This window comes from Python bivittatus, unplaced genomic scaffold (genome assembly GCF_059951505.1).
Source record: "Python bivittatus isolate LINGU-HERP-01145 unplaced genomic scaffold, Pbiv_v1 ctg000850_np1212, whole genome shotgun sequence".
NCBI lineage: Eukaryota > Metazoa > Chordata > Lepidosauria > Squamata > Pythonidae > Python > Python bivittatus.
In genome coordinates, this window is record NW_028277112.1 from 38120665 (window position 1) to 38135422 (window position 14758).

The window sequence follows — 14758 nt, forward strand, 5'->3', positions numbered from 1 at the left end:
AGAACAGTGAAGTATATTCTCAATGCAGAATTTGCTTTTTTAACCTAATTTGTAGAATAAGTATTTTCTACTTACTGCATCATATATTATTTCCAAAGGCTGTGACTCTATTATTAGTTTCTGATTGCAATTCTCATCTAAGGGATTGGTTTCAAACATTATTGTGAAGAGCGATGCATTGTGCAGTGAATGGACTGTGTGAGAGGAGAGCAGACACGGTACTGTTTTTTTCTGAGCCATACCCTGCACTTCAAATGCACTTACACTTGATTCAAATCTGAAAAAAAAAAGAACACAAAGGATATATACACATAGACACACACAGAATTCTACTATTCAAAAGAAGTTACTTTAAAGTTTATGCTCTATGCTCTCATAATGTAATAAGCAGGAGATTACACTAGAAAGTATGAAGGATTTAAACTATTTTTACCAATTACAGTTTCTCACATCAAGGTATAATGGAGTTCTTTGTATAGAATCAAAAATTTTAAAGAACTGTTTCCATGACTGGACACTTTTACAATGAACGAGCATGCAAGTCCCATCATTTGTCTTTCTCATTCTGGAAGCAAATTTATAACATGGCCTAGAAATTTACCACAAATAGTTTCAATTATCTCTAATGCAGTTCACTAAGCTTGAATAAAAGACAGGTTATAAATACGTTTGTTATTTTTAAAAAATAACCAAATGATTTAAAATTCATATTTTATATATTTATGCAACATGTACCACATTAGATCTATATGCAGAAGACTTTCAAAGTAACGTGGGAACACAGAAAAGAACTCACAAATATATTGTGTACTTGTTAACTCCCATGTGAATTAACTCTAAAAGGACTGTGAACAGCTATGCTAAGTAGGAGCATTGCCTCATATTTAGATCATCATCATCATCCACCTTTTTATACACACACACACACACACACACACAACTCAAGGGGGCAAACATACCTAATACTCCTGCCTCCTATTTTTCCCCATAACAACAACCATGTGAGGTGGGCTAAGATGAGAGGAGTGACAGGCCCAAAGTCACCCAGCTGGCTTTCATGCCAGAAGGAGATCTAGGATTCACAGTCTCCAGGTTTCGAGGCCAGCATGAAACTGGCTCTCTTACTGACATATGATCCATATCTAACTCTGCCTTATTTATCTGCATTCTACTTTAGCAAAGTGGACCAAGATAAAAGATTCCTGTATGCCAGTAAGAATTCCAAAGCAATTTTCAGAGCAGATTATACAAATCTATGTGTAACAAGATCTATTCATCCAATCCCTGGATAGTACATCTGAATGTGACTGATAAATTATTTATACAGGATTGTTTAATGAAAATAAACTGTAATACATGAAAAAAATCTGAAGTAAACTTATGCAGCGTGTTTGATTAGGTGTGTTTTGATTATTGCTAAAACAATTCAAAAGCAAGATAAAATATCCTTAAGAAAATAAGGCAGAACAGTCTAAGATAAAATATTATTCATAGTAATTATTCATAGTTAGACCACTTCCTTGAGATTTCCATGAGAGGAGCTGGAAATGTAAGGAAAAATTATTGGCCTAAGGCATAGATTTTCCAATTTTTTATTTGTGTGTGTGTGTGTTAGTTTTTGTTTTTTTGTTAGAGACTATAACCCTAATACTGGATCCCTATAATTTTCTGTTTTTTTCAATGTCAAATTCCATTCAATATTTCAACTGTTCTTCTCTAAAGCTACCAGCAAAACTAGATTTACACTTCACTTATTTGTTACATTTAGTATATCCTGCTTTTCTTCCAGGAGATCAAAGCTGGATAAGCTATGTTCCCTCCTCTAAACATTTTCCTCAGAACAACTAGACCAGTTCCTAATTCCCTGATCAAAATCCAACAATTAAGCTACTACGCCTTAATGATTCTCAGTTTCTTTAAACAAAGATCAAATATCAAATAACAAGAATGAAACATATTTTGCATGTCTCTTGCGGTTCTTTTTATTTCTTCTTGAATTTTTTGTAACGCCCTCAAAAGCTTATCTACCATAAAAGAACTTTCAAGGTTCTTCATCTGAGGAGGAAAAACAAACCCTGAAAAATGATGGGAAAAAGCAAACAAACAGCAGAAAACCAGAAGGAAAATCAGAGGGACAGAGCAAAGCCAGGGACAGAAAGAAAACACTCCTCAAAGCTCACACATGGCCACTCACATAGAGAAAGGCTCCCAACATTTTTTAACTATAGTTCTATTTACCTAAATGCCTACCTTATTGCTTCAGCACCAGGGCGTTGAGTTACTGTTGTACGGAGATCAATTAATGCAAGTTTTATCAGCTCAGGCTTCTCCTTGTTTTCCCTGATTAGAACTGTCATGCTTATTAATTTTACATAAAGTTTCACAGCTTCATACTATGAAAATTAACAAAAAAATATCATGAACTGAAGAACATTTTAACCAAACATTAATGATTACATTTGAAATTCAGAGTATTAATCATTACATGTAAAATTCAAAGTAACTGAATACATAACACCAAATGTGAGAAAAATGCCTTCCAATAGAAGATCTTTTCTAAGTTTAATTATTTAAAAATATTTTTTTAAAATTATTAATTATAATAATTTAATTTTAAATAATTAAAAAAAAGTCAGTTATATTCTAACCCTAACCCTAACCCAACACAGATAATCCCTCCCCTCCTCAGAGAAGATTATCCCTTCCTCTAATGACAAGCAATTAAGCTCAGATAAGCCTTATGTCTGCACCAATGAATATTTAAAGTTCTAGGAAATGGATTTAGGACAAAGGCCTACAGGCCCATAGCTTAGAGCTCTCTATCCCAACTAGAGACGTCTGGCTAATTTACCTTTCAGTATGTAAAAAAAAAAAAATTACTTAATGCTTAGGTCTATGTATTTGTATTCTAGATATTTTTGTCCATTATAAGATACCATTTCTTTGAAAAGTCCAATGCTTGTTGACCTACCCTAACCAAATCACACCCACCGTTTTCGGCAATGTTGGGTCGACAGCTGTTTCACTATAACCGATTGCTGCATAGAGTTTATCTTTTTCTTGTGGAGTCATAAACTGTTCAATACCTGCAATATCAAACTAATATTACTACATTCAATAAAAACATTTTTCATACTGTAGCATTCTATAAAAAACATACTATATAAGGGTTTAAGTTTTTTACAATTACAGCTTTGTAAAATGCATAAATCTACTTCATTAGTTGAAGCAACTTTATCTTTTCTAATATCTAAAGGTACTGTGATAAGACACTTTAGTATTTAATCATAGTGAAAGCTCATTCCAGCACTATGGAAAAACTGCCACATTTATACCTTTTGGTTCTTGTTTTGCTTCACTGCTTTTTCCTCCAGACCATCCCCATATCCAACTAAACCAACCACCAGAGTCTTCATCATCTTGTTTAGCACCTGGTCTGAAAATCTTTAATCCAGCTTTAATAGCCTATTATGCAAAGCAAAGCACAAGTTAATATTAGTTACTATATAACTTCAAATAGTTTTTTATTGTATCAGTTATAAAGAAAACCTAGCAAGGTGCCTGAAGAAATGCAACCAAATCTGAGCTCCTATTTTAAAAAGGTAAATTTGAAGCACGAGTACTATTTTCAAAATATAAATTCATAGTAGTAAAAAGTAGTAACTGCTGTTTTAACTCTGTGCCTAAGATTAACTAACTCTGTTTAAGGAGCTTCATCTTTTGAAATGCATATTCGATAGTTGATGAAGAATTTAGGCAATCCTGTTCAAGTTACTGTTACATACAGAAATCCAAATTAAAATATTCACAACTGACAGATGACTCTCCAGCCTCTGCCTGAGCATTCAACCAAGAGGAGTTCACCATCTCTTTGGCTAATTTGTTCCACTGTTGATTTGCTCTTTCTATGGGAGATGTGTCTTAACGTTCAGTCAGATCCTGCCTTCTTAATTACTTAGATCTACTATATGTTCTGCCCTCTGGGGTGTTAGAAAACAAGATTTGCCCTACTTCTATTTGATTTTCTTCAGATGATTGAAGAATGCTATCATATACTTTTTCAGTATTTTTTCCCCTCCTGGCTAAACAGACCTCTCAATCTCTCTTATTTTTAGGCTTTAATTATTCTTGTTGCCTATCTCTAATCCTGTTCCAGTCTGTCTTAGCGCTTAAGGTATGGAGACTTGTTTTGCAGCAATGTCATACTCCTGACTCATATTCAGTTTGGAATCAACTATGGTTCCAAAAGTAGAATCATGCAATCGTAGATTGGAAGGGACCATAGAGGTCTTCTAGTCCAACCCTTTGCCCAATACAGGAATCCTCATATCATCCTAGACAAATGGCTATCCAATCTTTTCTTGAAAACTTCCAGTGATAGAGTACCCATGATTTCAGAAAGGGGGTTATTCCACTGTTTAATAGTTCTCACAATCAGGAAATTCCTCCTAATTTCAAGTTTGGATCTTTCCCTGTAAACCTTTCACCCATTGGTTCTTGTCCTATCCTCAGGCACTATAAAGAATAAATCCATGGCCTCCTTCCTGTGACAGCCCTTCAACTATTGGAGACTGCTATCATGTCTCCCCTTAGCCTTCTCTTCTTTAGCATACCAAGTTTATTTAATCACTTTTCGCAGGATTTAGCCTCCAAGCCTTTACCATCTTTCTTACTCTTCTCTGCACTCTTTCCAGTTCCTCAAAGTCTTTTTTTTGTATTATGGCAACAGCAACTGGACATGGTATTCTAGGTGTGGTCTGATCAATGCAGCAGAGTGGTAATATCACTTCCTGTGATCTTGATGCTATATTTCTATTGATGCAGCCCAAAACTGCACTGGCTCTTTTGGCAGCTGCATCACACAGCTGGCTCATGCTTAATCTGCAATCTACCAAGACCAGATCTTTCTCATCTTCTGCTACTGCCAAATGAAACAACCCCATCTATATTTGTTTCCTTTTACAGTTTGTAGTTCTCTGTTAAATTTCATTCTCTTCTTTTCAGCACATTTTTCTAACCAATCAATATCAAGATGGTTACAGATGAGTTATGATCTGCTCTAGAATCTGAATTAATAGTTAAGGAGTTGTTGTTATTGTTGCTTTTTGTATTTTGTGGCATGATTCATGATTTCATAAAATAAATCTTTACAATGTAGGGGATACCCAAGAAGGTAACAAGATAGCAGCAGGGAAGCAAATGAGAAAGCCCTTCCTGCCCATTAATGCATCGAAGGGAACTGTGATCACATCCTTCGCAACCTTATTAAGAACAGATTTATGCCCCAGGGCATCAGGAATCCTCTCTCACTCTTCAAGACTTCATCTGTTACAAGGGAACATTACATTGGGCTTCCCCTTCTCTTTCTCAGAACTCCAGCTCAAGGAATGTCCTGGAGCAGAGAGACAGGAAATCCAGAAGAGCCAGCTGGATCCCTTGCCATTGCCATGAATCTCTTTCAATCAGCATGTGCCCCCTAGTTGCAAATATTGTCATCCAGATCCTGGAGTTCTTAAATACCCTATCAGCCAAGGTAAACAAACTCAGAATGCCTTTAAGGTTTTTATAATGCACAATAATTAAATGGAGAAAAGTCCAATTAAACCTTATTAAGCAGCTCCTGACAATGGCCAGGCAGTTCCTTCCTCAACTCCTGATGGGATCGCTACAAATATTTCACACAAAATGCATGTAGGGATGCCAAAAACAGCCCACTCATCTCATGAATTCCAAACCTCTCAGGTGTTATTGCATTATACAGAGATGATCATTTCACAAGACAATATAGAAGTCTCTGACCCTATTTTTGCCACCCCAGAGCTATGGACCTAGACTCGATCCAATTTCTCCCTACCCACTAACAGATGAAAAATACTTTCCTCATCCCACTTTTCTGCTGTAGACCCCAAGGCTGACTGCCCAGCTATAGTAACTCCAAAGGAAAAGATGCTCATATTCTGGGTAACTGTAGGAGTACAGAGATAACCTTGCAGAAGGAATGCAAGAACGGTTATGTAAACACCAGCTCAGCCATGAGAAAGAGGAGAGTGAAAAAGAAACTCAAAATTAACCTCACTTGATTCTCCTTGGTATAAGAGGGGGCAGAGGGAAATTCTGTCAGACTTTCAAGATTCTGTTATTATACCCTAAAACAACAATGTATGTTCCAGTATTCTGATATCTGTTTCCAAACCTGGCCTACCTTAGAGGGCTGACAGTAATACTTCAAGAACTGCAGTCACCTCATCAAAGCTTCAGAAGATCAAGGAGGGGAGATGCATGCCTTTCAGCACCAGCACTGCTACAATACTCAGATGCAGCTACACAAAAGAGAGAGATTCCTATATCACCCACACTCTCTCAAAAGTTCCAGCTGCCATATGCAATTTAAGGGAGGGGGGTCCACAGGAGCCACATATACCAGAAACCCCCATTAGGAACTTGCAACAACACCAAGGAACAAAGCCACATGTCTATCATACCTATCACTCCTCAAGAGAAACAGCTACCCAATACATCCTCAGGAATGTCACTGAAGACACAAAAGAAAAAGCTAGCCAATGCATTCACTGGAATATAATTGGAGCTAGCCATACCAGAATCCACCCGAGAGGTATGGTAGGCCACTTAGATCACCTTGATTTCTACACACACATCCAGGTTGTCAGAAAAATACATCTCCATCCTGCTGTATGTAGACAATACAGTAATACTCTCTAGGTTCCCTAAAAGATTTAGAAGAACGCCTAGGAGCCTTGCTCAGTATTAAAAAGAGGATTATGTGGAAATAAACTACCATAACACCAAAGTCATGGCCTTTAAAACTAAAGTCATGGCCTTTATCAAGAGACCAAAGATACATTCTTGATATATAAATGGGAACAGAAATAAGCAGGTTCAATGCTTAAATACCAGGGGGTGATTTTCCATTCCTCTGGTTCTAGGAAGGGCGATGGCAGCTATGTTGCCCCCAATACCCAAATAAGTACTTCCACCATTCTAAAATTATTCTGATAAAAAAGAGGCTTCTACATACCTGTAGCCATTAAATTACTGAAAGCAAAATTACTGTCTCAACTTACAAAGTTTCTACCCTTCTGTCTCTCTAGAGCTTGTGCAATTCTAATTCTTGAAAGCAGTATTTGAGGTACCCTTCTGTGTTGCTAATGACAATCTGTGACTGGAGGAAGATCTGGTAAAAGTGGAAGCCAAAGTATGGTTGTCCATACTCAAATTTTCACTAAGAATATCTTCATTCCCAAATGATTTAATACCCCTACCACTGAAGAATGGATAGCAGTCAACCAGGAAACAAACCTTGCTGGCCAAACTGTTATAACTTGCCCCCCTCACCCCAATACTTTCCCTGAGCTAAGAGCGATCCAGTGCACTCCTGGGTAATGAATGTAGAACACAAAACAGACCTAGTCGAGGCTCTAAACCTTTCCATTTTTAAAAACCTAAGGTACACAATAAAACTGGCTGCACATCTTACAGAAGGGCCTTCACTCTGGCTCATTTGACAACCTTTGGCTGTGTTAGAAGAAACAGACAGGATCCCCTTCCTGGAATATCTCTGCACTTGCGACGGTGGGTAAGTTGAAACCACTGAACACATCCTCCTTGTCTTATTTTACAGAGACATCTATGCTACCCTCATTCTCCCACTACCTACCAGGTTACCAGGTTATTCAGACCAATTCTACACCTGCCTACTACTCTCTGACTCCAAACCATTACCAGGTTCTGTGAAATACAATGCAAAATCTGCCAGGAGTCAAATATCAGCTTAGAACTGATCAAGCTGGACACAGCCCATGCCTTATTATTATATTAACCTCCAATTATACAGTTTACAGCTTTTGTTGATACAGATTATTCTTTTAGTTTTTTATATAGTATGATATATACAGTATTCATTCATCAGTTTAATTAACTCTGCCACTTTTTACAGTTTTCAGTTTTATAGCAGTCTTACAGCTTTGATTTCCTTATCTTTTAACTTTATAGTCACTTTTGTATAATTTTTAGACCTAGACTGTTTTTATGTTATAAATGTTAATTTCACAAGTCTCTATAGTTCTACATTGTACTTGTCAAAGGCTGAAATAAGAACATTGTATTTTATACAGTGTAGTTTACAAGACATTTACCTCAAATTCTGCCTGTTGTCTTGCTAGAGTGATGTTGAATATATCTAAAGTCTTCTCTAGTTCCTATAAAGAAAAGTAAAAGTAAAATGTTACCTACTACACAAAGTTATTCAAATGTATTTCTACAGGTAGTCCTCAGTTAACGACAGCATTTGGGACCAGAGTTGCCATCGCTAAGCATGTGGCCATAAAGCACGACATCATGTGACTGCATCAATTACAGATGGCAGTTCTGGCGGTCCCAGCTGCCATCATTAAGCAAGGACCGCGCAGGTCATTAAGGAAGGACCTCAGTGACCATGACTTCCAACTTTCTGCTGGCTTCCCATTGACTTTGCTTGTGTGAAGTGGGCAGAAAACGTGAGAAATTGTGATCACGTGACTGTGGCTCGCTGCAATGTTGTAATCATGAGCTGGGAACCGAGTCACAAACACGACTGCGGGGACACTGCAACGGCTGGAACTCTGAGGACCGTTCATAAGTCCCGCCCCATTCTGGGCCGCCGCAAGTTCAAAAGGCCACTGAATGAATGGACATAAGCCAAGGACTACCTGTAGTAGTATTTTCAACAATCAAGATCCACAAGTTGCTATAGCATATCCTCTACTCTTGTCAAAATACTATTATTCAGGACTTTAGCCAATCTGAAGCAAGAATCTTGGCATCTTCTTAGGAACTTGAGAAAAATATTATATACCACTAGAGAGTTTCCATTTTGAGCTGACATATTCAAATCTGAGCAGTTAACTGCTATACTGTACAACAGACAACCTGCAACCCCTATGTCACAGGCACCCCACCACCACTCCTAGAATGAATGGAACCAATATTTTTACTCTGTTTGGAGGCCTTAATCTTGGAGGTTTAGGGTATCTATTTTTACCCATTAAAAATTCCAACCCAAAATGTGAAGCAGATTTTTCTTGTTCTGAAGGGTTAAGGGGCAAAAGGGGTGTCTTAGGTCTTGCAGAATTAAAACTGGGAGAAGAAGATTTTTCCTTATTCCCTACCCAGGTCTCTGCTATGCACACATGGTTGATTCCTCCACAATTAAAATTTTGGCATTCAAAATAAAGAGTAGAAGACAACCTGGCAAGGGAAAAGGAACCATTCAACTGGGGAAAGAACCTGAGAAAGGAAAATACACCACCTCCTGAAAAAATGTTCTCATTCCAGCCACACTGGACAACTTCCACCCAGTGGATTATCTAAGTCTCTTACAGTCAGAGTTCATGCCTGTGAATGGGATTGAAATCACACTTGCTGTTCTGATGGATAACCTGCAACATGACCTGGATGGGGGAAGGGGGTCCTCCTGTTTTTTTGGGAATTCTCAGATATGTTCAGTACCAATGATCATGATGTTCATTGGTACTGCTTGTGAGAGTTGGGAGTAGGTGTTACCATTTTACAGTGGTTCCACCACTTCCTAAGTGGGTGATGTTAATAGTATTAGGGATAGAGAGGAGAAGTTAGTAATAGCATAGATTCCAGATCATGGAAAGTAATTCATCCCCTCTACCCTGTCCTGGTCAGGCCCATTTGGAATACCAGGGCCAGTAACCAACTGCAGCAAGTTCATAGGAGGGCTTCCAGGATGGTGAAGGGGCCAGAAAGAAAGCCTTGTGAGGAGCAGTTATATATTGGATATGTTTAAGCTATAAAAGAGACAACTGAGGGGACAGCATTCAAATATTTGAAGGGGATGCTACACTAAATTATGAATTTTCCTTTGCTGGAGGTTTTCAAAGGCTGGATGATTATCTGCCAGACATGTTCAGGTAGAACCTGCACTGATCAAGGGACTGAACTAGAAAACATCTATGATCTCTTCCAACTTCCTGATTCTATTATCTATATGAAACTGCTGTTAAGTTTTGGGGTAAGGTATCATCAATATGCTAATAATACCCAGCTGTACATCTCCAGGCCAAGACAAAGATGTGGTGGAGGGCCTGGAGGCTGAGGATGGGAAAAAAACAAGCTGAACCTTATTGGCAACAAAACAGAGATGCCATTCATCCAAAAACCATCTGGCTCTCTGTTATCTCCTGTACTGATTCTGGAAGGGACTGCAAAAGCATGGTCCATGAATTAGAGGTTCTCTTGGATTCATAGCTATTGCTGGTTCTGCAGGTAGAAGATCTAGCTAAGGGAACCTTCACCCGGCTTCAGCTAGTGCACCAAAATTTAGAGTAGGCAGTCTTGGGGACAGTAACTCATGCCCTTATTACTTCTAGATTGGACTGCTGTAATGCATTTTACATAGGACCAACTGAAATTCAAAAACTGCAAGTGATACAGAATGTATCAGCCTAGCTGGTGGAAGGTGAGGGCTGTTATAGACACATAAACTAGTTTTGCAGGCACTGCTTTGATGATCTATAAGTTTCCAAGTTCAATTCACAGAGCTGTCTTAATCTGTTTGTCCCATCTGGGAGGAGAGGTTACATGAATGCTCCCTCCCAGAGACTGGGGAGGTCTGAAGGCAAACCCCTCTAGGGATGGCCTATAATCTCTGGAATAGCCTCCTCAAGGAGGTCCAGATGGCAGCGGCACTGCTATCTTTTCAGAAAACATTAAGGACAAAGTTGTTTCACAGGGATTTTAGTGCCACGCAGTTAGGACCACCTGTCCTAGTGGGCACACTGGCACACTGCATGTTGGATTATTCTGTTTGAAATAAATGAAACAAACACTAAATATTGGTGCTATGTGTTTACTCCAACTCCCTTTATGAATATCACTATACCTACATGAACTTTCAATGGCAAAACTTCAGAAAATCCAAAAAGGGGCAAATATTTTTCACCAAATTATAATTATTACTGAATTGGAGCTTGCTTATCCCTTTATGTGCAAAAAACATCCTTCCTCAGCTTCCAACTGATCTTGTTACTGCACCTTACTGTTCTTTTTTCTTCCTATTTATCTCTTCTTGTTGTACAACAGAAGTTGACACATTTCATCTGGCAATTTCTTTCCTTCTACTGGCAGACCTCTTCCAGCCAGAAAGCCATTCTGGAGGATTCTCAGCCATTTGTAACATGTTTTCAGAAAGCTATAGAAAGTTGAGGGGGAATGTGGAATTGGCATAAAGTATGCTTGAAGAGCAGGTGGCAGACACGGCTAGGAGGGCCTTTGCACAGCTTCGTTGTGTACCCATCCCTTGACTGGGAGGCTCTACTCTCACTCACTCATACCCTAGTCACCTCCCAAATGATTTACTGTACAGTAATGGGCTCTACATGGGGCAGCCCTTGAAGAGTATTTGGAGGCTTCAGCTGGTACAAAATGTAGTGGCACAAGCAGTTATACGTGCTCCAAGAACTGCACGTTACACATCTGCTCCGCAAGCTGCACTGGTTGCCAGTTTGCTTCTGGGTCCAATACATGGCATGACACCAGATTATTTGAGGGACCACCTCTCCCTGGTTACATCTACCTGTCCTACCAGGTCCAACAGGAGAGGCGTGTTGTAGGTCCCCTCGACTAGGGAATTTTGCCGGGTGCAACTTAGGAGGAAAGCCTTTTCTGCCAAGGCCCCACTCTGTGGAACATCATTCCCCCCCAAATTGAGACTGGCTGTAACCCTGTTGGCCTCCCAGAAGGCCCTTAAAACTTGGTTTGGTCAACTGGCCTGGAGCCACATAACAGAGTGGAGCCTGCTAGATGGTTCTATGATAGTTAATTGGAAGGTACTCTCTTGTATGTTTTTTCACCACTTTGTTTTTTACCTTTTTAATTTGGTTGTATTTTAATGTTTTTTTTTATGTATTTGGACTCTTTTATTATATACACTACCCACAGTCATTATGTGAGATGGGTGGCTATATGAATGTGATAGATAAATAAATAAAGTATCTTTTTATTTAAGTCACTGATGTATAGGTTTTGGTTACAGTTTATCTTTGGGGCTTAAAACCAGTACCAACTGAAAATAGTATGCTATAAACAAACATGCAATCTAGCATATTAGACTATTAACTTGGAAAACAATTATTTTTATTGCTTGTGATAAATATAATTTAAAACCTCTAACCTCTAACATATTCAAACTCTCTTGTGTAAGCTTCTTTGAAGTTATTTTTATTTTATAGAGATCTTTGTAACTTTTCACTTGATTTCTATGGTATCGAATATGTTCCCAAGACCACATTTGTAGCTTAGGTTGGATGTTTACTTCAAGAATGCCATATATAACATATTGCCACCTAATAGAAAAAGAAAAAAAATGTTAGGGCATAATATTACATACAAATTTAATATTTCTTTTTAAATATTAGTATTAGATTAATACTAATTAATTATCAGATATTTTAGTAAAGCAGTCTTCTCAAGTTACTTCATAATTCTTCACTCTCCTCCCAAAGACAGAAAAATTAAACCTATTATTACTTTATTAATAGGGATACTTATGAAATTCTTCCTACCAAGTTTCTCTAATTTTGGAATTCCAATTTATGAGAATATTCTACCAGAAAAACAGTTACAACTGTAGAAGTTTCCAAAAATTATTGAATATATACCATTTCCTGGCACTGTTGTGAACAGGAACATCTGGCCTATATTTCCTATAAGGTAAATTTCGGGTCATCATATCAATTGATTCAAGGAGCTCCATAATACTGAAATACTGCAAGAAAAAAAATGCAAAAAGATACTATTAGTACAGAATAATAATTACAACAAAATGCAAACATTTCTCTTAAAATTATATTATTCAGAGGTCGAACAGATTGGAACATGAAAAGCTTTTATTTTATACTGACGGTAGAATATTTAATTAAAAGTTAAAGTAATAATTATTCCAAGAAAAATCTTTTCATTTGTAGATTTAATCTAATTCAAATTGTTATTTCCAAATCAATACTGATATGAAGAGAGAGAAAGAGATCATACCTGACTTTGCATTCTGCTCTTCATCAAGAACCACACTGGGCACCAACTAACATAAATTAAGTAGTTCTCACAGATTCTAGGAACTATTTCAAGGTAAGGGAGTATCTTCCTTTCATTATATGTGCACGTTTACAAGGGGAAAAAGCTCACCAGAATAGCCCTTGTTGTTGTTTAATCTAGGACGAACAGAATTAACCTGGTACTATGCAATGGACCACTTTGCTATATATATAGTGCAACACCTTGCTCTTACAGAAGCAAAAATTAGAAGGGCAGACAACAGCATGGAACAAATTCAAAGCTGCCAACCGCAGAACACTGTGCTGTTCAGTTACTAATACAGCTGTTTCTCTGACTGAATATCTTCACAGATAACAAATCTGATAGGTAGCACAATATATTTGAATCACTGTGCTAAAGTATATATTGAAATGTCTTCCTAATTACAATCAGGCAAAAAAAGTTTTAAAAAATTATTGGTCCTCCTAAATCTATCCATACTAACCAAGATAACTTTGGTAAGCATCTACTGTCTAGGCATGGTGGACTTGAACAGAACAAAAGAAATTAATTCTTGTACTACATGAAACTCTGTGCACCTTCAGAGCAAATAACAGGGTCAGCTTTATAACCTCTTGATAAGTACAAAAAGATACAAAATGCATACTAGTAAATGTATCTTCTAAAATATACTCCTCCTTCTCAACATAAATTTACACCAACAAAATGCTTCCCAAACTATATTTAATTGCTTCTGGAACAGACTGAGACATAGGAGTACTAGAATAATTCAATAACGTCTGCCACCGCTTTTAAAAAAGAATATACATACAGTACTGTGCAAAAGTTTTAGGCAGGTGTGAAAAAATGCTGTAAAGTAAGAATGCTTTCAAAAATATATATTGTAATTATGTTTATCAATTTACAAAATGGAAAGTGAGCAAACAGAAGAAAAACCCAAATCAAATCATTATTTGGTGTGACCACCCTTTGCCTTCAAAACAGCATCAATTCTTCTAGGTACACTTGCACACAGTTTTTGAAGGAACTCGGTAGGTAGGTTGTTCCAAACATCTTGGAGATCTAACCAGAGATCTGTGGATGTAGCCTACCTACATCCTTCTGTCTCTTCATGTAATCCCAGACAGACTCGATGATGTTGAGATCAGGGCTCTGTGGGGGCCAACCCATCACTTCCAGGACTCCTTGTTCTTCTTTATGCTGAAGATAGCTCTTAATGACATTGGCTGTATGTTTGGGGTCGTTGTCCTGCTGCAGAATACATTTGGGGCCAAACACATGCCTCCCTGATGGTATGGCATGATGGATAAGTATCTGCCTGTATTTCTCAGCATTGAGGACACCACTGATCCTGACCAAATCTCCAACACCATTTGCAGAAATGCAGCCCAAAACATGCAAGGAACCTCCACCATGCTTCACTGTTGCCTGCAGACACTCATTCTTGTACCGCTCTCAAGTCCTTCGGCAAACTGCCTCCTGCTACAGCCAAACATTTCCAATTTTGACTCAACAAACCAGAGCACCTGCTGCCATTTTTCTGCATCCCAGTTCCTATGTTTTCATGCATAGTTGAGTCGCTTAGCCTCATTTCCACATCAGAGGTATGGTTTTTTGGCCGCAATTCTTCCATGAAGACTACTTCTAGCCAGGCTTCTCCAGACAGTAGATGGGTGTTCCT

General features: G+C 38.0%; 1 protein-coding gene across 4 annotated transcripts in view; it reads right to left on the reverse strand.

The window, feature by feature from the left end:
* VPS13A (vacuolar protein sorting 13 homolog A) overlaps nucleotides 1-14758 on the reverse strand; it is a 160455-nt gene that overhangs the window by 111761 nt on the left and 33936 nt on the right. For all 4 annotated transcript variants that reach the window (XR_015793885.1, XM_088130428.1, XM_088130429.1 and 1 more), the window contains exons 12-18: nucleotides 12684-12790; nucleotides 12197-12368; nucleotides 8154-8216; nucleotides 3336-3465; nucleotides 2992-3086; nucleotides 2251-2393; nucleotides 76-277 (exon numbers count right to left, since the gene is read on the reverse strand). Coding sequence is in view for 3 of the 4 variants with exons in the window: in XM_088130428.1 (XP_087986554.1) it covers nucleotides 76-277; nucleotides 2251-2393; nucleotides 2992-3086; nucleotides 3336-3465; nucleotides 8154-8216; nucleotides 12197-12368; nucleotides 12684-12790 (912 nt within the window). In the remaining variant the exon portion in view is untranslated. The remainder of the gene's footprint in view (nucleotides 1-75; nucleotides 278-2250; nucleotides 2394-2991; nucleotides 3087-3335; nucleotides 3466-8153; nucleotides 8217-12196; nucleotides 12369-12683; nucleotides 12791-14758) is intronic.